General features: G+C 35.3%; 2 protein-coding genes across 4 annotated transcripts; one reads left to right on the forward strand and one right to left on the reverse strand.

Moving 5' to 3' along the window:
* The first annotated feature begins 718 nt into the window (after positions 1–718).
* LOC113042703 (cyclic nucleotide-gated cation channel beta-3-like) lies at positions 719–10939 on the forward strand. The gene is made up of 18 exons (XM_026201726.1): positions 719–829; positions 1964–2027; positions 2400–2481; positions 4522–4682; positions 5353–5652; positions 5729–5937; positions 6580–6630; positions 6751–6837; positions 7711–7775; positions 7867–7989; positions 8229–8370; positions 8447–8606; positions 8728–8825; positions 9680–9763; positions 9870–9988; positions 10280–10432; positions 10538–10691; positions 10798–10939. The coding sequence occupies exons 1-18, from the start codon at positions 719–721 to the stop codon at positions 10822–10824; spliced, it is 2190 nt and encodes a 729-aa protein (XP_026057511.1). The 3' UTR covers positions 10825–10939.
* A 143-nt stretch (positions 10940–11082) lies between these two features.
* LOC113042551 (copine-3-like) lies at positions 11083–22243 on the reverse strand. Of its 3 annotated transcripts, none has more exons than XM_026201488.1 (17): positions 22020–22243; positions 20346–20486; positions 20082–20261; positions 19923–19997; positions 18589–18660; positions 18422–18502; positions 18244–18333; positions 16854–16952; positions 16679–16765; positions 16519–16578; positions 15313–15446; positions 15173–15227; positions 15038–15089; positions 14819–14952; positions 14502–14738; positions 13599–13719; positions 11083–12282 (listed from the first exon to the last, which is right to left on the reverse strand). In XM_026201488.1, the coding sequence occupies exons 2-16, from the start codon at positions 20475–20477 to the stop codon at positions 13609–13611; spliced, it is 1599 nt and encodes a 532-aa protein (XP_026057273.1). In that variant the 5' UTR covers positions 20478–20486; positions 22020–22243; the 3' UTR covers positions 11083–12282; positions 13599–13608. The 3 variants fall into 3 exon arrangements, with proteins under 3 accessions (XP_026057273.1, XP_026057272.1, XP_026057275.1); XM_026201490.1 differs by having other exon boundaries at positions 12153–12282; positions 13609–13719; XM_026201487.1 differs by lacking the exon at positions 13599–13719.
* Between the last annotated feature and the right edge of the window lie 28 nt (positions 22244–22271).

Below are 22271 nucleotides of genomic sequence, written 5' to 3' on the forward strand. Positions count from 1 at the left end.
TGTTTGTAATACAAGGATTGTTTGATTTAAATTTGTTTCAGTTCTTTCCTAAACAGTATGTTTTAGGTCTATTTTGCACTTTTTTGAGACTTAAATAAAAAGACATTTTGTAATTGCAAAATACAGTGAACGTCATTTCTGAAACTGCAGAGGTTTATTTATACTTGAGAATTTACACAGGCTTCTGCTCTCAGTTAGCCAAGGACTGTAGTTGAGTCAGTCTGCCGTGGGATCTCACAGTTAATCGCTTTAGTCTGGCAGGGACGCTGAGAGTTTTAATTAACAAAGTAGTCTTTCTAAATGTGGACCCACAGCACAAACTGCAGGAATATCTAGCTGCTCCAGAATAGCCCACGAATGCACTATTAAAGTGCTGTCTGGCACACTTTGAGTAATCAAATGTGAGCCAGTCGTGCATGAATATCTCTCATATCTGTAAAAAGCAGCGCAAATTTGACTTTACAAATAGAAATGGCCCTTTAAAGCTCACCCTATAATGCCATTTGAATAGAATGATTGTGATTGGTTGACTGCAAGTGAGAAGGCCAGTGATAGGTCAGTCAAACTGTGGGGAAAAGGGCCGTTCCTAAGAGGGAATTAATAGAGCTCTGAGAATTAATTGAAGCAGGTCAGAGTTCACACATCAGCGACAGGTGGATAAAGAGAGTGGAAGGATAAATCTGGATGGGATCGCGTGCCTGCTCGAACCCGTGCAGCCATGTTCAGCACTTTGAAAACGCTTTTTCGGCCCAAAACTGAGGTGGTAGTCGCTCAGATCCCTGGATCTCCAACACCAGTGCCTTCACCTGCACCTGCTCCTCCGACAAAGGTACGACGAGCACCTTGATTTAGCACAACACAGCACCAGATTCATCCCATAACATACAATTTACTTCAGTTTCCGAGAGATATGTTTTTTTTTCTTTATAAAAAAAAAATAGATAGCAATTTTACCAAATAAATGTATCCTGCTTTACTGGAAAGGCAGCTCAAAGGATAAGATATCTGAATAAACTATGTGAATTTAAACAGCTTATAATAGCTAATACTTACTAATAATGTTTTAGACATTTATGTGGGAATGGAAGGATCCATAGACATTTATACATGTTAAAAGAGCAAATCATTTCTTGACTGTGACACTATAAAAGAGAAATTGTCTCTGGTACTTCTTTTTGATTTAGTCTGAAATATACTTTAAACATTTAACAGTTTAATAAAAGGGCATGCATGAAATGGACCAATAATCAAATTAAATGTCAATTAGCATCTAAATGCATAATAATTAGAACAAAGTAAATAAAATGGGTCAGTTATAATTTATTACATAATACCCATCGTCTAACACCCTATAATATCTATTGATAATTAAATAAATATAACTAATATAAAACTGTATATAATGGTACTTGAGTAATCAAATTATATTTACAGAAGTTTATTCCCTAAATATTATTAATATATAAAAACCATTACTGTATGTCAGCATCAGGCTACTGATGTTTCTAGTAATGCCCATCAGTGTTATTTTAGTATTGTTGATATACTAGTATTTTTATATATATTTTATGGCTTCACTTAAATGTTTAAGTTTTAGTAATTTTGTTATTTTTGCCATTTTTAGTCTTTTTTTATTTCTTAGTTTTAGTTATTTTAGCTCTTCAACTTAAAGAAGACACAAATTAAAACTGCTGCTGTTACAACTAGTTGAAATAAGTTTTTTTTGTTTTTGTCTTATTTCAAGTAATGAGTAAATGTTTTCAAGTAAATCTTTTATGGTTTTAGTTAAAGATGATAACCCTGATGCTCACAAATACTGTAAAACAATTTGCATGTACACATCTTATTGTCAGTTGATGCAGCCTTTCACTGAGTGTAAAACAGATAATGACACACCACTCATTCGTTCAAACATCACTGCTATAAACTGGAAATGTGTTGTGAAAAATTTCTGTGTTAACAGGAGGAAAATACAGATGCAAAGAAAGCTGAAGAAAAAAAAGAAGAGAAAAGGGAGGAAAAGCCCGGTGAGTCTTCATCCATCTGCACTTCACGAGATGATGTTCCATTAAGGGAAACTACAATTCTTTGTGTACATTTTTTTAAGAGGGACAGTTTTAGAAAGTACGGTTGATGTTTTCATCTGGAATCCTGGAGACATTCTCATTTGAAGGGTATTTTAGGTAGGGCATTTGAAGTATAATGGACCCCTTGTTAAAGTACTTTATTAATTAGCAGCATGTCAGGAGAAGCTGAAGCCTAACTTATTAAAACATTAAACATAATTGTAGTAATTAAGATATTTTTTTCTGTGCACAGTTTGTTTTTAATTATGTGCTAATCCAGAAATGAGCAAATCATTATCCCAAAACCTCTAATTCTGACCCGTGCTTCTTAAGAACCAGCTCCTGCTCCAGAGCCCCCTAAACCAGAAGCCAAACCAGCGGATCCAGCTGATCCCGGAGCAGCAGCCGCAGAGGGGTAAGAGTTTAGACTTAAATATTCTCATTATATGTAGTGTGTTCTATACTGAAAGGTTTTCAAACTGGGGACCTGAAGTCACAAAGGGGCCACAAGAGCTGGAAGAAAAGGTTTAGAGAAGAAAAGAGAAGTAAAAAAAAAAAAAGATTAAATGTTGAATTATTCTGAGTATTAATAATATGATTCATTAAATATATTATTATTAAATATCCTATACAAAATACATACATAAATAAATCCATAAATAAATAATTCGATTTTGTTGTCTTTTATAACACCACAACTAGTATATTAAGTAGTATTTAACTAGTATTTTTAAGTAAATAAATACATAAATATTGCTTATAATACTATGAATATAATAAATAATAGATTTATTTCTAAAGATATAATAATAATAATATAAATAATTAGTGTTGTCAAATGATTAATAAAATGATCCATAATAAACATTTTTGTTTACATAATATGTGTATACCATGTATATTTATTATTTAAATATACATACACACACACAAACACATGCATGTATATATTTAAGAAAAATATATTATGTTTATGTATTAAATATATTTATATATAATATATAAGAAATATATAAATGTATATACATGTAAATATTTTCAAAATATATACTGTATGTGTGTGTGTATTTAATACACAGTACATACATACATACACACACACACACACATATATATATATATATATATATATATATATATATTTTTTATTATTTATTTATTTATTTTTTTATATTTAGAAAATATGCAATCTGGTAAATGTTATATATGTATATATAACATTTACCAGATTGCATATTTTTGTCTTTAAACATCACCTTTAATATTTTTTTAATACACACTATAAATGCAAATCTGCTTTTTTATATTTTAGGAATGGGTACTTTGTCAAAGGATCATCATATTTGCAGGTTCTTGGCAGCAGAAAGTTTCAGTGACTTTGTCCATTCATGTCATTGTTGGAGCAGATCTTTGCTGTCATCTTCCACTCGATGTTTAGCGTGTAACTCCAAAAGAAGCTGAAAGTAGATTAGGGGATCTGCAGTATTTGTGATTTTAGAAGGTCACGAGAACGTCCTCACGTGTGAACAGGAGTTTCTTTGTGTCTCTCTATATTGATTTCAGCAAACCATGCTAGGCTGTCATCATTTTCCAGTCACAATTCTTGAATGTGCTGAATGCAATGATACTAACATCTGCTGCCAGACTAAATTGAGTACTAAATTCACTACATGGGCCCATTTTAGCTGATGAACAGTAAACAAGACAACACCAGATGGAAAAGAGGAACACATGTTAGTGTTTTGGGGCAGTCCTAATCTTAACTCAACAGTTGTGCAGCCAGGATTTGTCACAAAGGCAGAATTGCATTGATTACAATGATTATAAATAGATGAGGTACAGTTTTACACCGTCTGCTGAACTTCCTCTGAAATCAGATCAAGTCTTGGCCATGGGATGTGTTGTTTGCAGTAGTGGTGAAAGAGCTTAAGCAAAATATTCTCTATGTTCACATAACTAAACCAGTCCATAGTTCATAATTCGTATTATTACACAGCTCTGTGGAATACTTGATAATGATTGGTCAGTCGCATCATTCAAATTCATTCAAATATTTCAACTCAAATCAATAATTCTCGTCTAATTATTTAGCCATGTAATAAGCAAGATAATGTACAACCAGCTGGTTGTTATAGCAGAATAACCCCCTTCCGGATGATACAAGACCTCTCCGCTTTGTTCTGCGATATTTTTTTCGATAACAGCCGTTTGGATGTACATTATCCCTTAACAATACACCACATAACAAATTAACTTATAATGCACACAAATTATACAACTGCTATACGCGTGGTTGTTCTTGATTCTTTCATTTCTGCCTCAGGTTTAGAAAGGGAAACAGAACATCTCAGGACTCTCCGTAGTCTAAATTACTACTACAACTTAGTACTGTTACTACTACTAGTGATTTTTACATAATTAAGCCCTCTTTTTCCTATGTGTCTTTTTCACATAGTGAGGATGCACCATCAACACCAACTCCACCCTTCGTCATCAACAGATTCTGTGACGACCAGCTGCGAGACATCGTGAAAAAACTACGGGAGAGGACCGAGCTTTTTAAGGAGAAAGTCATAGACCCCTACTCCTCGTCCCCAGAGCGCAGCCCACCAATCAGTGAGTAAAGTCTCTCTGAATCCTGCTGTTACAAGACAATACATCAGTAATGTAATCTAGGAGGTGTTTCTAATTTTTTTGTTCCTCAAGGATTTTTTTCTTACAGTTTGACTTATTTACCCTGCTGGAAGAACCAGGTTATTCTAGCTTAAAGTGGCCTTTGGAAAATATTGCTGGTTTGTTGCTGTCTGCCAGATCAAAAACAGCTGATAGTTAAAGGGTTAGTTCACCCAAAAATGAAAATTATGTCATTAATGACTCACCCTCATGCTGTTCCAAACCCGTGAGACCTCCGTTCATCTTCAGAACACAGTTTAAGATATTTTAGATTTAGTCCGAGAGCTCTCAGTCCCTCCATTGAAGCTGTGTGTACGGTATAATGTCCATGTCCAGAAAGGTAAGAAAAACATCATCATGTAACATGTACATACATTTTCAATAGAGGGACAGAAAGCTCTCGGGCTAAATCTAAAATATCTTAAACTGTATTTTTATTTTTGGGTGAACTAACTCTTTAATCTTATCAACCATCTACACCAACTTGGACCATGTAATGCTTATAAATGACCAATTTTATCCAGCAAAAAACATGAAAAACTAGCTCCCACTTGGATTTTCCAGGTTAGAGGTTTGTCCTCTTCTAAACTTTAGTCTACTTGTTGATATCCAGCACCGGTTTACCGAAAGGGAGACTGGATCAGAAAGCAGGAAGCGGAGAGAATAAAACGAGAAGAGGCCGAGCAGAAGAAAAAAGAGGAGGATGCTAAGAAAGCAGCGGCGAAGAAAGAAAAAGAGGAGAAAGAAAAGAAAGAGAAAGAGGAAAAGCTGAAAGCCGAGAAGGAGAAGGCCGATAAGGAGGCGGCTGAAGCCATCTGCCCAAAAATCAAATGCACGTGCATAGACGCACTTCTCAAACCTTTCGAAGACATGATGGACGCATATTTGGGGACAACCATTGACCCTTTCACAGGTATGACACTATGAGAACTGAAGATGCCTCTTGAAGTACAAAACACTGACCTACACATGTTTGTTCTTCCTTCTAGATCGGCGGTATATTAAATGGCTGAGTGTCGTGACAATCGCTTTTAACTACAACGTTTGGCTGGCCACAGCACGTTTGTGTTTCCCGTACCACACGCCTGGGACCATCCCCTTCTGGATCTTTTTTGACATCCTGGCAGACCTTGTGAACATCGTAGATATCACCATGTTTCAGCCGCGCTTGCAGTTTGTGAAAGCAGGAGACATCATAGTAAGTGGATCTTGGTATAGACACTTTTGGAGCTGTGTCAATAGAGCCCCTTTCACACTGCACGTCTGACCCACAATATTTCCGGAACATTGCCGGGTCGTCTTCCGTGTGAAAACAACCACATCCCGGAATTGATTACCGAATTAAACCCAGGTCGGGGACCTAGTAACATTGCGGGGTTCGACCCGGGACGAGCGCTGTGTGAACAAAAGCCAGATCTAATTCCATATCGAAGTGATGACGTGCGTTATCGCGCGACTCTTTTACCGGCTGTTTTGAGGAAAGATCAACGTTCGCGACGAAAACACATGTGCAAACTGTAATGAAGCAGAGATCAGTTAGTTCCTCACTTTCCGCGCTGACGCAGAGATCGTTTGCTTGCTTCAGTGAAAGTATAACGTGCCAAGCGTTGTCGACTCGTACATTACACGTCACGCGCTGATGTCACGTGTCCTTACGGGATCTTCAAGGGTTGTGTATAAAAGCACGCACATATACCGGGTCATCACTGGCAGTGTGAAAGTGCCAAGTCTAGCGACCAGGGAACAATTGCAGGAACACTTTACCCCTGTATTTGCCGGAATGGCAGTGTGAAAGGGGCTTAGGACGTCCACTCAAAAACCTGCACATTTGTTTCCTCAGAAAGACAGAATAATGGCAAAACGGAGGTACAGGGAATCTGCCAGATTTCAGGTGAGTAAAAATTATATATAGGCTACGATTAATAAAAATAATAATAATAATAAAATTAAACGTATATTTAAAAATATGCATATTATATTTATTTTATTTGATGATATTTTCTCTCAACAGACAGACCTGATAAGCATCATACCATTTGATTTGCTGTGTTTCCACTTTGGGTTTACGTCGATCTTTAGGATGAACCGGTTTATGCGGGTCAGTTACTCACCCAGCCAAATCTGTTTTCTTTCATTCAGATTATTTATTTATTTATTTCATTATTATGCATATCTGAAATTCATTTTATTCAATTGATTTTCAGTTTTCATTTCATTTTTAGCTTTAATAATAGCTTTCATTTAAAGGGATACTCAACCCCAAAATGAAAATTTTGTCATTAATAACTTACCCCATGTCATTCCAAACTTTGTTGACCCCCATGTCTTCAGAACACAATTTAAGATATTTTGGATGAAAACCAAGAGGCTTGTGAATGTCCCATAGACTGCAAAGTAAATTACACTGTCAAGATCCAGAAAAATATGAAAGACATCATCAGAATAGTCCATTTGCCATCGGTGGTTCAACCATAAAGTTATGAAGCAATGAAAATACCTTTTATATGCAAAGAAAACAAAAATAATGACCTCATTCAACAATTCGTCAGCTGATATTCTCCAAAATAGCATTACTGTGATGCAGAGAGACGAATTGTTGAATAAAGTCGTTATTTTTGTTTTCTTTGCACATTCTCGTCGCTTGATACCTTTTATAAGTAATTAATTAATTAACTTTTCATTTTGGGATGGAGTATCCCTTTAAAAAAACAATTTTTCATTTCAGTTTTAGTTTTATTAATTTTAAAACGTAACTTATTTCAGTTCGTTGACAATTAAGACAACATTTCTAATTAATTTTCTTAATCTAATATTTGATTGAACTTATTTTAGCTTCATTTCAATTAATGGAAATGATTTAATAGTTTTAGTTAACAATAACAGTAGTTCTCCACTACAGTTTTGTACATTACTATTTAGTGTACTGTGTAATGAGCTCTATTTAATGTACATATTCCTTCTTTCTTTTTAGTATCAATCATTTTTTGAGTTCAGCGATCGTCTGGAAAGCGTCATGGCTAAGGCGTATATCTGGAGGCATGTGTGATTTCTATATGCTAATCTACTATTCTTTATGTTTGACCAATAATAATAATAGTAATGCTGTTTTTTTGGGGGGTTTTTTCAGAGTTGGCCGCACTACAGGATATCTGCTCTTCTGTCTCCATTTAAACTCCTGCCTTTACTATGTAGCATCAGAATACGAAGGGCTTGGCAGCACAAAATGGACATATGATGGAAAAGGAAATGCGTATGAATTATAATTATTATTTTTTTTTCAATTATTTCATATATTTCGTAAAAAGTAGCTATTAATAAATTAAAATTTACTTTATTTAAAATTGAATTACAGTGTTATACTTAATTATTAAATTATACTATAATTTTTTTTATGCCCTTTAAAAATCAATACATTTAAATACATTCAAAATAAAATATTAATATATAAATAAATATTATACTGAAAATATTGTCCTTTTTTTTGTCAAGGTATCTCCGCTGTTATTATTTTGCGACTCGGACGCTGATTACTATCGGAGGTCTCCCCGAGCCCCATACGCTCTTTGAGATCATCTTCCAGCTGGTCAACTTCTTCACAGGAGTCTTCGTCTTCTCTAGCTTGATTGGACAGGTAAGTTAAATAATACTATAACACATGACCCAGAATAATAACTTCACAGCACTGATCAAAATCTGTTTAAACCCAGATGAGAGATGTCATCGGAGCAGCTACGGCGGGACAGACCTACTTCCGCGCGTCTATGGACGCCTGTGTGGCGTATATGAACACCTACACCATCCCAAAGCTGGTGCAGAACAGAGTACGCACCTGGTACAACTACACCTGGGACTCCCAGGGCATGCTGGGTAAGAGTTATTCTTAATAAAAGTGCTTGATTAAAACAGCTAGTTTTGGGATGATCGTTTATACAGTTACAATAAATCTAAACAGATGCAAAATGCAAAAAAAAAATCTGTTTTTCCACAGATGAATCGGAGTTATTAGAAAAGATGCCTCTGGTGATGAGAACAGCCATCGCTGTGGACATCAACCTCACCACCTTCCAGAAGATCGACCTCTTCAAGGTAAAACTTAATAATGTCAGTGAAATATATAAAGTAAAAAATTTGCTGATATTGACATTTATGGAGTGTTGCATGTGGGTCAAAGACGAAACATCAAATTTTGGTGTCCGCTTTAAATTAACTTTACTTTAATATGCATAAAAAGCATATTAAATCAAGTAAACAGTCTTATGTTTTTGTGAAAATAAAATGCTAAAATATTGGTTATATAATGTTCTATTGTCATTCAGCATAACTTAATATTGTGACCTGTACTTAAAATATATAAATGAAAAAGTGATCATACTAAATTTGATTATATTGTAAATGTTTAAAAACTCATATTGACAAATGGGTAAAACCTTTTTATTTTAAGCTTTTTCAATCTTTTATTGTTTTGATGATTCAACCCAACAGGATTTTTTACATTAGGCTTTAGATTATTACGTTGCATCACTGGATTCTGGATTATTACTGAAAATAAGCTTGGCGACCAAAAGTTTATGACTCTTACACATTTTTATAATGATAATATTCACAAATTAATGCAACTTTGATGTGTTTTGGAGCCTAAATAACATGTCCAGCACTAAAACAAAACAAAACAGAAAATTATTCATTAAAAGAAAAGAAAAAACACTTCAGGACAATGGAACCAGAAGTGCTAAAGGCTAAAACGCATTTTAGCAACACTTTAAAAACAGCGGGGGAAAAACTCCACTGCCTCCTACTGGTGGCATCTATTTAATCTACTCTTGTGCACTTCAATGAAGTAAATCCGTGTTAGAATGATAAAAAGTGTGGGGAAAAAAGGGAAAACAAGTGAGGGATTGATTTCATTTCAAGTTTTTGCTATTTCAAACGTATTTATCTAGGGCTGTGACAGCCAGATGCTTGTGGACATGTTACTGCGCCTGAAATCCATTGTGTACTTGCCAGGAGACTTTGTGTGTAAGAAGGTGAGAACATCAAATATAATGACCCATGTATATCTGATATTACATTGATTTCACAAAGTGATTCAGACAATTATCATGAGCAAATGTCTTCCGTCGCTTCATGCAGGGTGACATTGGGAGAGAAATGTATATTATTAAAGCCGGAGAGGTGCAGGTCATTGGTGGACCGGACAATAAGATTGTGTTTGTGACTCTGAAAGCAGGCTGTGTGTTCGGAGAGATCAGGTACCTGAAAGATGATCTATATAGGATACTTGTCAAAAATGTGTGGTCTAAATTTTTTTTGATGTTTCTAAAAGTAAAATCTAACTGAGGCTATTTATTTGGTCAAGAATACATTAAAAACAGTAATTTTATAAAATTGAATAATTTAATTAGATAAATTTATAGATGTCTTTACTGCAACATCACATCAAATAAATGCATCATTGCTGAATAAAAAAATAAAATACTGATTGAAATTTAGTGCAATAATAAATAAGATTGTTCCTAAAACAAAAAACTATTTATTTTCAGTCTTTTACAGTCTGCAAAAGATGGAGGCAACAGGAGAACAGCAAATGTTGCTGCTCACGGATTTGCCAACCTTTTCGTACTGGATAAGAAAGATCTCAATGACATCCTGGTCCATTACCCCGAGTCTCAGAAAGTGCTGGCCAGGAAGGGACGGTGAGTCAGAGGGTCACGGTCCTACAACATGCACCGTTTCTCCAAGAACAGATTTAATAGATAAATGCAGGAGCTACAATAAAGGACGATTCGTTCTCTGCGCAGGAAACTGATGAAGGCCAAAGGCAAAGCTGCTCCCGTCAAAGATGAAGGAGAAAAGAAGAAGGGATTGGCAATGTTCGGACAAAAACCACCCACTCCGAAAATGTTACGTGCTTTTGGAGGCTTTGGGAAAGGAGGATTACTGGAGAAACTCAGGGTGTGTGTGATGATCTGAAAATGATCTGATCAGTAATACAGATTAAACGTTTGCATATAAATAGTTGAGCGATCTGAAATAACGGTAACACTTCTCTTTCCTGCAGGCTCAAGCTGCAGAAAAAAAGAGTTGAAAATCCATCCATCCATCCCAACCTCCTAAAACATCCATTAATCCATCCACACATTTATTAATTACAGTACATCCATCTATGATAGATAGATAGATAGATAGATAGATAGATAGATAGGCAGTGTCACAGTGGATGGGTTTCCTGGCTGTGCAATTTGCAAGTTTTTCATGAAATAAAAATAAAATATTTAATAATCTAGTTTCATTGTCATCTTTATTTATTGTACCTTAATAAAATTGCACACAAAAAAAAAATCACAATCCACTTTTTGGTGTTTTATTTACTGTATGTGAAACAAGGCATGCTACAGGCATATCAGCAACTGCTGAGCTGACACATTACATTATGATACCGTATCTGATGAAACAAAAACGGTTTTATTTAAATTACCTTTAAGATGATTTAATTATACTCCTCTCAGCACTAATTGAGCACGATGTGTTGTTACAGATCAAATGTAAAGCAAACTAAACATCATTTGCATCTTAAATGGTTAATACTGATTCAAAAAACGATTACCTGAGCATATTACCGGTACTATTATTGTATTAATGCATAGTGCATTCAGGCACATAACAGGACTGACTCATCCAGACGTCAGTATCAATGGCTTGCATCTTTATAGATTGAGATCTGAGCACCATTCCTCAGTGGTTTTAGCTGTAAGTGCTTTCTGCTAAAATGAAAACATGGCAGGTAAAAAGCTGCCACATGCTATCCATAGATATAAATCAAACATACATGCACGACTTTCTGTATAGAAACTGCAAAAGATCAGGCACATTAATGTGATCAATATGATATTGTGCACTAGACAGAGTTTATGAAGAAATGGCTTTTTCAGGCAATGGTTAAAAAAATCATATACAAATATACGAATATAAGAATGATAATGACACAAAAATATTATTGAGATAATGCAGACTGTAAACAATTTTGTAAGTTAGTGGGAATGACACTGGAGATAAAAAAAAATAAATGCCTTCATACCATTGCTGTATTCGGTCATCTCACCTGCAACACTAACAAGGTTGACGTTAAACTTAAACTCCATACCCGATTTTTATTTTTATTTTTCAATAACTGATCATTTAGAGTAGGATACTTAAATCCAAACGCTCTCTATAACAGACGACTGCAAGATCATTTGGCAGAACAAAACACGTGAAGACATATTAAATGATTTTTAAAAGTAAACAAACGAATAACTGAAATTGAAACCAACACAAATGTATCAAGTGGTACTGTATGTCTCTTTAAGAAGGCCTTAAGTTAGATGGGCAGGTCGATGATGTCCAGCTGTGGAGTTGTATGTGTCTTTCAGTTCTGTGTCGGCCCGTTTTGAGCTTCCACTGGAGTGTTTGACGTCGGAGGCGGGAGCTTCATCATTTTAAAGAAGTTGACGACCTGACCAGGAACCTCGGCTAGAACACACTTGGAGAGCTCCTCTTTAGGAGACTACAGAGAGAGAGAAACATCAGTCATTGTATTTCTGACTTTGAGCAGCACATGGTCACAAATCGTGAAAGGGGTTAAATAACATCATAGTGTTAGTTACAAGTGCAGACAACATAAACCATACTCTGCCATCATGTCATATCATATCAGCTATCGATTAGCCAATATTAAACTATTACAATTTTATGACTATTTGGACTTGAGCACTTGATCAAATGACACTTTTAGCATTTATATTACCAATAATTTTTAGATAATATAATTTTAGAATTAAATAGATAAAATAATTTCTATCATTTACATTGAATAATTCATATAATTATAAAATAATTTATAATAATGATACAATGTTTCAGCAAAAATATGTATAATATGTTTTAGGCTGTTATGGTTTGTGACAGTAGCAATTTTATTCTTAAAGTAGTATTATATTTATATCATATTTATTCATATTTAGCGTTTTTGACAAGACGATGAAAAACAACAGAATGCAATACAATTTAATATATGCAATATAATGTAATATAATATAATGTTATGAAAATTTTTAGACGAATTTATGGTTTGGCACAGTAGCATTTTTATTATTTATATACGGTAGTATTATATTTATATCATACTGTATTTATTATATTAACATTTTGAATTAGCATTTATTCTTTTAGTTTTAGTTTTAATTTGAGTATTTCTTTATGCACTCATATTTCTTTTTTTTCTTTTTGCTTAAATTGAATATTTTTTTATTTCAGTTTTAGTAACTAGCACTTATTTTAATTAGTTGCCATTACAAAATTCTGTGGTTGTTTTTTTTTTTTTTTTTTTAGCTTCCTTTTTTAAATGAACAGTTTTTAATAGAATTACTTTTTTGTTATAGTAAGCAATGACAAAACTGGTTAGGGATTCATTCAAATCAATAACTACATATATAACACTATATAAACCATTAAACCAAAACATAGTTTAAAATTGTATAAATAGACATGGATTTGTTTTTCCAATTATGAAGGTTGCCACAGAAACGACAACTTTCAGAGTCCAACGACTCCCAGTTTTGTAATTCAGATATGACATGAATGCAGCATAAAATCATCAAGCTTCAGGAAAACCTCCTGTTTTGAGTTTGATCATCATTCAACATCTTCCCTTCCCTCAGTTAATGGCAAATACAGCATCAGTGACTACTAATCCTGCATTAGCAATGGCTGCTTTCAATAAAGCAGATGAATATGACTGCTGTGACAAGCGTTAATGTGTAATAAATAATTCAGACAGGCGCATGACAGGGGGACAGGTGCAGATAAAGAAGAGAGCCCTACATGTCCATGCCTATGATTGTTTTGGCTCGTGTGGAGGCGACAGGTTTATATATCTGAAGTAGGACGTGACTTGTTGTGGTAATTCTGCCAGTACACATTGGGCAAGCATTTCCCTGGGAGCCTGAAATGAAATGAACACAAAGGCACAGGTGAGATGCTCCAAGCCATAACATGTGGTAGATATATGGGACTAAAACATTAGAAATATAAATTTGTGTTGTGTTCGGCTTTGCTCAGTGTCTACTGGCATAAACAATTATTATAAAAAAGAAAAAGGTTTTGCATGTTCATTAAGGCTCATTCACACCGAGGGAGATAACTATGTAAGAGTCCACATACCGTATTTTTCGGACTATAAGTCGCACCTGAGTATAAGTCGCATCAGTCCAAAAATACGTCATGACGAGGAAAAACACGTATATAAGTCGCAGCGGACTATAAGTTGCATTTATTTAGAACCAAGCACCAAGAGAAAACATTACCGTCTACAGCCACGAGAGGGAGCTCTATATCTTCAGTGTAGACTACAGGAGCAGTGAGCAGCATAGAGCGCCCTCTAGCGGCTGTAGACGGTAATGTTTTCTCTTGGTTCATTTCTCCTGGTTCATGTCAAATTAATTTTGATAAATAAGTCGCACCTGATTATAAGTCGCAGGACCAGCCAAACTATGAACTAAAAGTGCGATTTATAGTCCGGAAAATACGGTAAACGTACACCCTTTTACGAACAGATGCATACTGAACACAGTTAACAGCGAAAGCGAATCTATACGCCAATCATAAACCAAGATCAGATCTTAGAAAGCACCTAGAGCTGCAAGAGTCCCCAAAAGGGAAAAGCCAAAGCAAGAGCAAGCCTAAGTTGCTAGTCTACTAAACTCCTCACACTGGTTTTTCACTCACGTTCATGAACTTTCTGAAGGGCACAAACTGCACAATGTCACGTACGGCCGGTTCTCCCGTGATAGACCTCAGTCGCCCATCATCTCCGTCCAGAATCTCCATATCTGTGAAGTCGGCTTTGCCTACGCCCACAATGATGATTGACATGGGCAAGCGGGAGGCGGCCACTATAGCTCCACGCGTCTGGTCCATGTCTGTGATCACTCCGTCCGTGATGATCAGCAGGACAAAGTATTGCTGAAACAGATAGAGGGCGGAGTCAGAAAGACATAAAGCGTCAGTGTGTATATACTATTTGGGTTTGGGTTGAATCTCACCGACGCTGTCTTCTGCTGTAAAGCCTGCTGTGCGAAACTAGCCATGTGGTTAATAATGGGAGCGAAGTTCGTAGGCCCGTAAAGGTTGACCTGAGGAAGGCACATCCTGTAGGCCTCCACCACACCCTCCACACCTACAAGAAGAGAAATACAACCGGCTGTTTATACACATCATTTCCTGTCAAGTCCAGAGGGTTGAAGTCTGATATTGTGACATACCAGCACAAAACGGATTTGCGGGATTGAAGTTGAGAGGGAACTCATGAGACACCTGAAATAAAAAAACAACCTTTAGTAAAACTGAGGCTTCTGGGAGTTTTTCACAACAACAGCAGCAGATGGCATTTAATTTACCTGCCATGAAGGAGGAATCTGGGCGCCAAATCCAAACGCAGGAAACATTTTGTCACTACAGGAAAAGAAAGAAAGAATTAGAACTATGGCTTTTTTATTTGAAAGTATGGTGAATAAATATATTACTGGTGTCCTTGTACCTGTCATAGTCCTGGACCACGAGCCCAACTGACCAGATGGCTGAGAGATATTCATTCACACCTTGAGGACTGATGTAATGTAAAGAATCGGGTGACCTGGGGTCACCATTTGACCCTGTGAAGTCTATGCCCACCTGGAAGAAAGATGTGATGGGATGACACGAGTTACCATCCTTCAGCATGAGGGAATATAATTCATAGAGACATAGTATATTCAGTATAGTTCTATGTATGTCTGTCTTTTTATTTATCATAACTGAAATAATAAAAAAATATTTCATTAAAATCGAAAAAATGTATTTAGTATTATTATTGTTGTTTTTATAAATAATGCGTTCATATTATTTTATAATATATATTATAACATGTTGTTCCAACATACAGCAAATTAATTAAATTTATTGAGACATAATATAAACAAATATAATCCAAAATAATCATATAAAAATTATTTATATAAAAATATCAAAATGCATTTATTATTGGCTAACATTATTGTTTTTATAATAATGCACTGATCTAGCTTTTTAAATATATATATGATAAAATATTACTACAACATGGAATTTACATAATTTAACATACTATGCTTTATCTGCAAATATAATTCTACACAAATATGTGTCTTTTTATCTATACTAAATTAAACAAATAAATAAAAAGATAATAAATAAATAAAACAAGGATAACTTATATTGTATTTATTATTTAGTATGATTTCTTTTTATAAAAAAAATTCTTTTTATTCATAATATTAAATGTAGAATCTTTTTTTTACATTTAATTGAACATATTGCTCCAACATGAAGGAATTTATTTATTTTATAGATACATAATACATGCAATATTATTATGATAAACAAAAAAAAAATAGAAAAATGAAGTCAGCATTTTGAGATATAATAGACTATATACTTAATTATATTTGACTTGTTACCTGTTAGTGATGTCGTAAATATTTCATGTGTTTTATGAAACAAGTTATGACAGCCACTGTGTGAATGATTATGTTTCAACAACAAATAGCAATTGTATCATTTAGAAGTTAATTAAAAAACGGCATTATGTGCAATTTACGTTTGCAAAGACTGAATGTTGGTTATTATAGTTACAAATATTTGGGCTCTGTTGTTAACTGTAACCTTATAGTAGTTTAATGTAAAAGGACTCCCTATATTTTTTGTGAAAAAATAGTTAATGACTTACAGTGAAATTTATCTCGCAGCCTCCCATGATGTAGTCCAAAAAGGTGTATTCCCTGGTAATCTGAGACAGCAAACACAATCATGTCTAGAAAAGTTTGCATTGGGTTTAATACTGAACGTTGAGAATAAAATCCGACGAGTGTGTTAATGTGACACAGTACCTGACAAAGCTTCACACTCACGACTCCCGAGTTCTTATAATTTTTCTTCTTCTGTTTCTTTTTACTGTTTATGCACTCAAACTCTGCCTGCAGGAGAAAATCAGCTTCCTTAGTTCAGGACCATTCAGAAATCCATCAGGTAATGAAATCAAAATTGCGTTGAGGATCATCTCACCGGAGCGCTGCGGGATGCCTCTTGCAGACGCTTCATATTGGTCTCAAAAATCCCTATCAAATCATGAGATCCATCGTTGTCATAATCGTAACATTCAACCTAGAGAGGGTTGAAAATACAGCATGAAGTGATCTGAAGGGAATGAGACTAGAGGGCAAAAGAGGTCATGCAAAAAGTGAAGAATGAAGAACCATAGCACAGGTCTATTGGTCTCTTCATTCAAAAATGAGTAAGACACCAGCAGAACAGCACACCACACAGGACGTCTCTAAATGAATGAATAGATGAAAGATGTTGGATGCCCTGCCACTTTCCACATTTCATAAGGTTAGATATATGACGAAACCTGTTGTGAAAGAATATTTTAGCAGCCATGTGTTCTCTGAATCCTTCACTGAGAAAAGCAGTCATTTGAAAAAAATAAAATTATATATATATATATATATATATATATATATATATATATATATATATATATATATATATATATATATATATATATATATATATATATATATATTTAACAGTATTTACAACTGTTTTGTGGAATGCAGAAGAAAATAAAAATATATCTTATTTTTCAAAAAGTTAAACATTTAAAAATCGCCATAAATCATCATATTTTTATTTGTACTCAACAGTTACCTTTAAATATTTAATACAAAATAAAATTGGTAAGTAAAAAAACTGTTTGATTACAATAAATTATATTCAATTTAAAAATTATTTTAACTGCATAATGTATATGTTATATAATCTTTGTTATACGTTTACATCCTGCTTTTACTGCTTATGTACATGTACGTTTTTTTTCTCTTTTTCACAATGCTTTATCCAAAATAATAGGGTTTGAGAGAAGGTCCCCCCAACTTCAGCCTTATGAACTCACCTTTCATTCATTACTTTTTGAAACTATTTGGTTAGGGTTTCTTTAACCTTTCAAATGAAATGGTGAGGTTTTAAAATTCACAGATTCGAATGCCACTGTTTCCTGTGAACAACCCTAAAGACTTCAACACGTGAAAGGGGTTGAAATGACCTCATTCAGGAATCAACAGTTGGACAGAATAGCTCTATACAGATCTATGAAGGACAAACTAGCAGCTCTTCAGTGACACACACACATTTGCAAATGAAAAATACCTGCTCTTTTTCCGACAGTCACTTTTCCTTTAAGATGCTTTTGCAAGAAAAATCACAAAGTCAAGAACACTGATTGTAAGCCACCAAACACCCTCTGACTGACAAAGCAAAGCCAGAGTTTTACAGCGTCTCTACGGTCAAGCCAGAACTATTAAAGATTGGCCAGCCTTTCATATGACACTTGTGTTAGCAACAGAGAGCTTTTTAATGTTTTAATGTTTTAATAGCCAGTAACCACAGACTCTACCTTGATTGGTTTCTCCATGTCTCCTGCACAGAGAGACTGTAGAGGGATTTTAAAAGGCCTCCAGCAAGGGTTCAAGTTATTCTTCACAACCTGGTATGAAAGATAACCATTAACATTTATAATAAACATTAACGAGTCAATGCACCGCATCTAAACCAACACACAACACAAGATGCACCTCAGTTCTGTGAGCAAGCTGCCAGCCTGTTTCCGTCTGCCTGTAAAATTCCAGGTAGGGGTCTGATTTTCCAAAGAAATCCTGCAGGGAAACCCAAATTTAGACACTGAATGCATCTTACAGTTTAAAAGTAAGGCAAATTCACAAACTCACATCTCATGTCTTACCTTTTTGTCCAGTTTTCTGGCCTGCATCTCAAAATCCACTACTCTGTTGTCCTTGATTTCCTCCGCACTGATCTGAAGTGAATATAAATATAGAAATTTTTCCTTTTTGTATATTGTATAATTGTTTTATTGAGTAAAGACATATTCAATTCTTTAAACGTGACAGTTTTTTGAAAAGTTTTTTTTTTTCAAATCATCAAAGAATCCTGAAAGAAACTGCATTGCGGTTTCAACAAAAATATAAACTAGCACAAAAACATTGTACATTGATAATAATATTAATAAATGTGTGTTGATCAGCAAATCAGCATATTAGAATCATTTCTGAAATACCATGTGTGTCATGATTCTGCCCTCGTGTCCTTGATTTTTCCCTAGTCTTGAGGCAGGATCCTGACAGACCCGTGTTTTGTGTACAAGCATATGGCCTTGTCTTTGGGCCATGTGCTTGTGTTGTCTCGTTCCCTTGCCCCGCCCCCCTTGTTATCCTAGTGTTATCGTGATTGCTGTATCTGTGTCACCTGTCGTGTCTTAATTAGTTCCCCTATTTAGATCTCCTAGTGTGCTCTGTCTTTGGTCGGTTCATTGTACCTCATATGTGTTCAATTGAGATTGTTCCACACTGTGAGTGTTCGTACATGTGAGTGTTCGTACATGTGAGTGTTCGTACATGTGAGTGTTCGTACATGTGAGTGTTCGTACATGTGAGTGTTCGTACATGTGAGTGTTCGTACATGTGAGTGTTCGTACATGTGAGTGTTCGTACATGTGAGTGTTCGTACATGTGAGTGTTCGTACATGTGAGTGTTCGTACATGTGAGTGTTCGTACATGTGAGTGTTCGTACATGTGAGTGTTCGTACATGTGAGTGTTCGTACATGTGAGCCCAGTCCTGTTTAGTTATTTAGTCTTTACCTTAGTCAGTGTTTTCCCCCTCGTGGGTTTTGTTTTCCCCTTTGTGTAAATAAACCCTCTGTGTAACCTGATTCCTGTCTGCACTTGAGTTCCTCCCTTTGCCGAACCCTGACAATGTGACACTAAGGAATGGAGTAATGATGCTAAACAAAAATGCAACTTTACATCACGGGAATAAATTACATTTTAAAATAAAGCAGTTATTTTAAATTGTAGTAATAGTTCACAATATTACTGATTTTACTGTATTGTTGACTAAAATGCAGCCTTGGTGAAAATCTGTATTATGTTTTAAAAAGTCCACCATCAATTTTATCCACAATAAGCTGGTGTTCTTTATCATAACAACTTTATGGAAAAATATTATTGTCTAGCAACCACACAGAGAGTAAATGTGATGAAATATCATGAACATTCACCGTAATTGTTCCCTTTCCTGCAGGTCTCTTGTTCTTCAGCACTAAAGGTCTCGTCAGCTTGCTACTGGAAACAATCTGTGTAGAAAACACACACCAGACAATGTCATGGAGTAAAAATGGCTTCAAAACATGGATGTTTAGGATCTTTGGTGGTCTTACCTGTCCCAGCGAGCACTCGAACTCACCCAGGAAGTCGTCATCGCTCAAGTCAACGGTTTTATTGTCAATATCGTAAACGCTGAATCTGAGTTTCTGAACAACCTCGAAGTAGTAATCGACAACAAACTTCTTGGCAAATTTGGGGTTCAAGCAGTTCTTAACCCTCTCAGTGCGATTGACCTAGGAAACAAAACATTCCCATTCCCAAATATGCCCAGGCATCCACATAGATATCTGAACTATGTGCACAACAAGTGACCTGACCTCAAACCACTGGTCTCCCGATGTGTTCATGAGCAGGACACACAGCGGGTCAGATTTGGAGCACACATCCATGTCCAGCAGGTTTTCACAGGAGACTGTCAGCTCCACCTTGGTCACACACGACGCAGCCATTGGACTGATCTGTTTACATGGAAACTTGATAAAAGCTTTTGGAAAAATAACAGCACTTTCTATGCCACAAACTGGTAGATAATCATAGGAACATTCCAGTGGTTTCAGTATTTCCCTTTGTGCTTGATAACATTGCATGTTGTGGCCTCTGTAACCAATATTTAATCAGGCCAAGCTGCAATATAGATATATATCACTGACTTAATTTCTTAGGGTTAGTTAAATGTACCTAGACATGTACCGGTTGAAAACACTTTGACAGAGCTAGTTTTAGTTTCCCACGCTACTTATCTGTTTAATTAGCCTAACTTGTCAGAACACATTCTGATTGAATCAGACCGGTTCTGTATTTAAAGAATGACATGTGTTTAGTTTAGAATCAATAATGAATTTATTTACTGTCGCTGATGTTGCTTCGTTTTAAATAGTCGTTTATGATGAACTAATAATAGTGGCTTGCATTCGCTCTGCTCAAATAAATTCATAGCAGACTCTGATTTAGGTCATATCTCATTTGTACTCTGTACAGTCTATACTTTATTCATTTGTACTCCGTAATGTTGCTCGTTTGTTTTGTTTTTTCAAAGCCCATTTCATTTAAATGAACAATTGGAAACAACACTATTTCGCAAATCTTAAGTCAACTTGCAACTAGTTGCAACATAACTGTTCACACAGATTACTAGAGTCTCTCGTCAGCCAGTAGTTATACCTTGTACTATGCATTTAATCACAATAAAATATTTTAGTGTATAACCTTACTTTAAGAGTGAATTATATAGTAGTGTGACTGCTAAGAGGTGTTTTCGTACAGAAGGGTGTGTGTGCTTGAGCAGAATGAGCTGTAGGCTACAATAACTCAGACAGAAAGCTTGAGCATGAGAGAAGGTGTGTGAGGAGTCACTGTGCAATTCTCTGTGGGAGGAACAATCGAGGCTCTTGAATGGAAAACTTGACTTAATATCAGTGCTGTCATTACATGTCAGATCTCACCACTGATTGTAGATTTCTAAGACGTTTTATAGGCGGTTAAGGCATTTATTTAAATGATTTATCCATGATGAAAGTAGGGTAGTATCAAATGGTAATAGAATAAGTTTTCCTATAAACTTAGCACTACATGATCATCATATTTGTGTATGTACATAAACTCCGAGGTACTTCCCAGACTAACTGGTTCATATCCAAAAGAAACATGGTATTACCCTGGTATTGTTATTACTAGTATTAAGGCTACGCAGAAACATATTCACTTAAATTACGGGGGGAAAAAAGAAAAAGAAAAGAAAATATGTACATGTATAGGAAAACGTTCTGCTTCTCTCATATATCAACATTGTATTCACTAATAAATCTAGCCTACATGCTATAAAAACCTTTTTTCTTTTCCATTTGTGAAACATAGAACTTATCTTTATTTACCATGACGTCATCATCTGGTCTGACGTTACACTCATATAGCTATGAAAATCAGCTACAGCAACACTGTAAGTTAAGGGTCTCCATTTTATACCGTTAAAAGTAACGTTATGAATATCTTACCTTGAGTCGTTAGTGTCTGACTGCGTAACTGTGTTACTAGTTTCGGTTTAGTCTGGTTTATTTTCCTGGCGTTAAGTCTCCTCAGTATCCTCGATGTTGGGAAGCTTGTTGTTTTAAATATTGTTAGAAATAACAACCGAGTTCCTAAAATCTAATGTAACACGTCTGTTTTGATCCTTTCTTGATAGTGTCGGACAGCTGCGTCGCCCCTCTCTGATGGTATACTGCGCATGCGCAGTCGATTAGGAAACT

This window comes from Carassius auratus, chromosome 24 (genome assembly GCF_003368295.1).
Source record: "Carassius auratus strain Wakin chromosome 24, ASM336829v1, whole genome shotgun sequence".
Classification (NCBI taxonomy): Eukaryota; Metazoa; Chordata; class Actinopteri; order Cypriniformes; family Cyprinidae; genus Carassius; species Carassius auratus.

Coding starts and splice junctions, on each gene's coding strand:
- LOC113042703 (XM_026201726.1), top strand. CDS start 719: ATGTTCAGCACTTTGAAAACGCTTTTTCGGCCCAAAACTGAGGTGGTA. Junction 2,482..4,521: donor GGAGCAGCAGCCGCAGAGGG/GTAAGAGTTTAG, acceptor TTTTTCACATAG/TGAGGATGCACCATCAACAC. Junction 5,653..5,728: donor AACCATTGACCCTTTCACAG/GTATGACACTAT, acceptor TCTTCCTTCTAG/ATCGGCGGTATATTAAATGG.
- LOC113042551 (XM_026201487.1), bottom strand. CDS start 20,477: ATGGCTGCGTCGTGTGTGACCAAGGTGGAGCTGACAGTCTCCTGTGAA. Junction 18,661..19,922: donor CAGGAAAGGGAACAATTACG/GTGAATGTTCAT, acceptor TATTCACTTCAG/ATCAGTGCGGAGGAAATCAA. Junction 14,953..15,037: donor CGCAAATCCGTTTTGTGCTG/GTATGTCACAAT, acceptor CTCTTCTTGTAG/GTGTGGAGGGTGTGGTGGAG.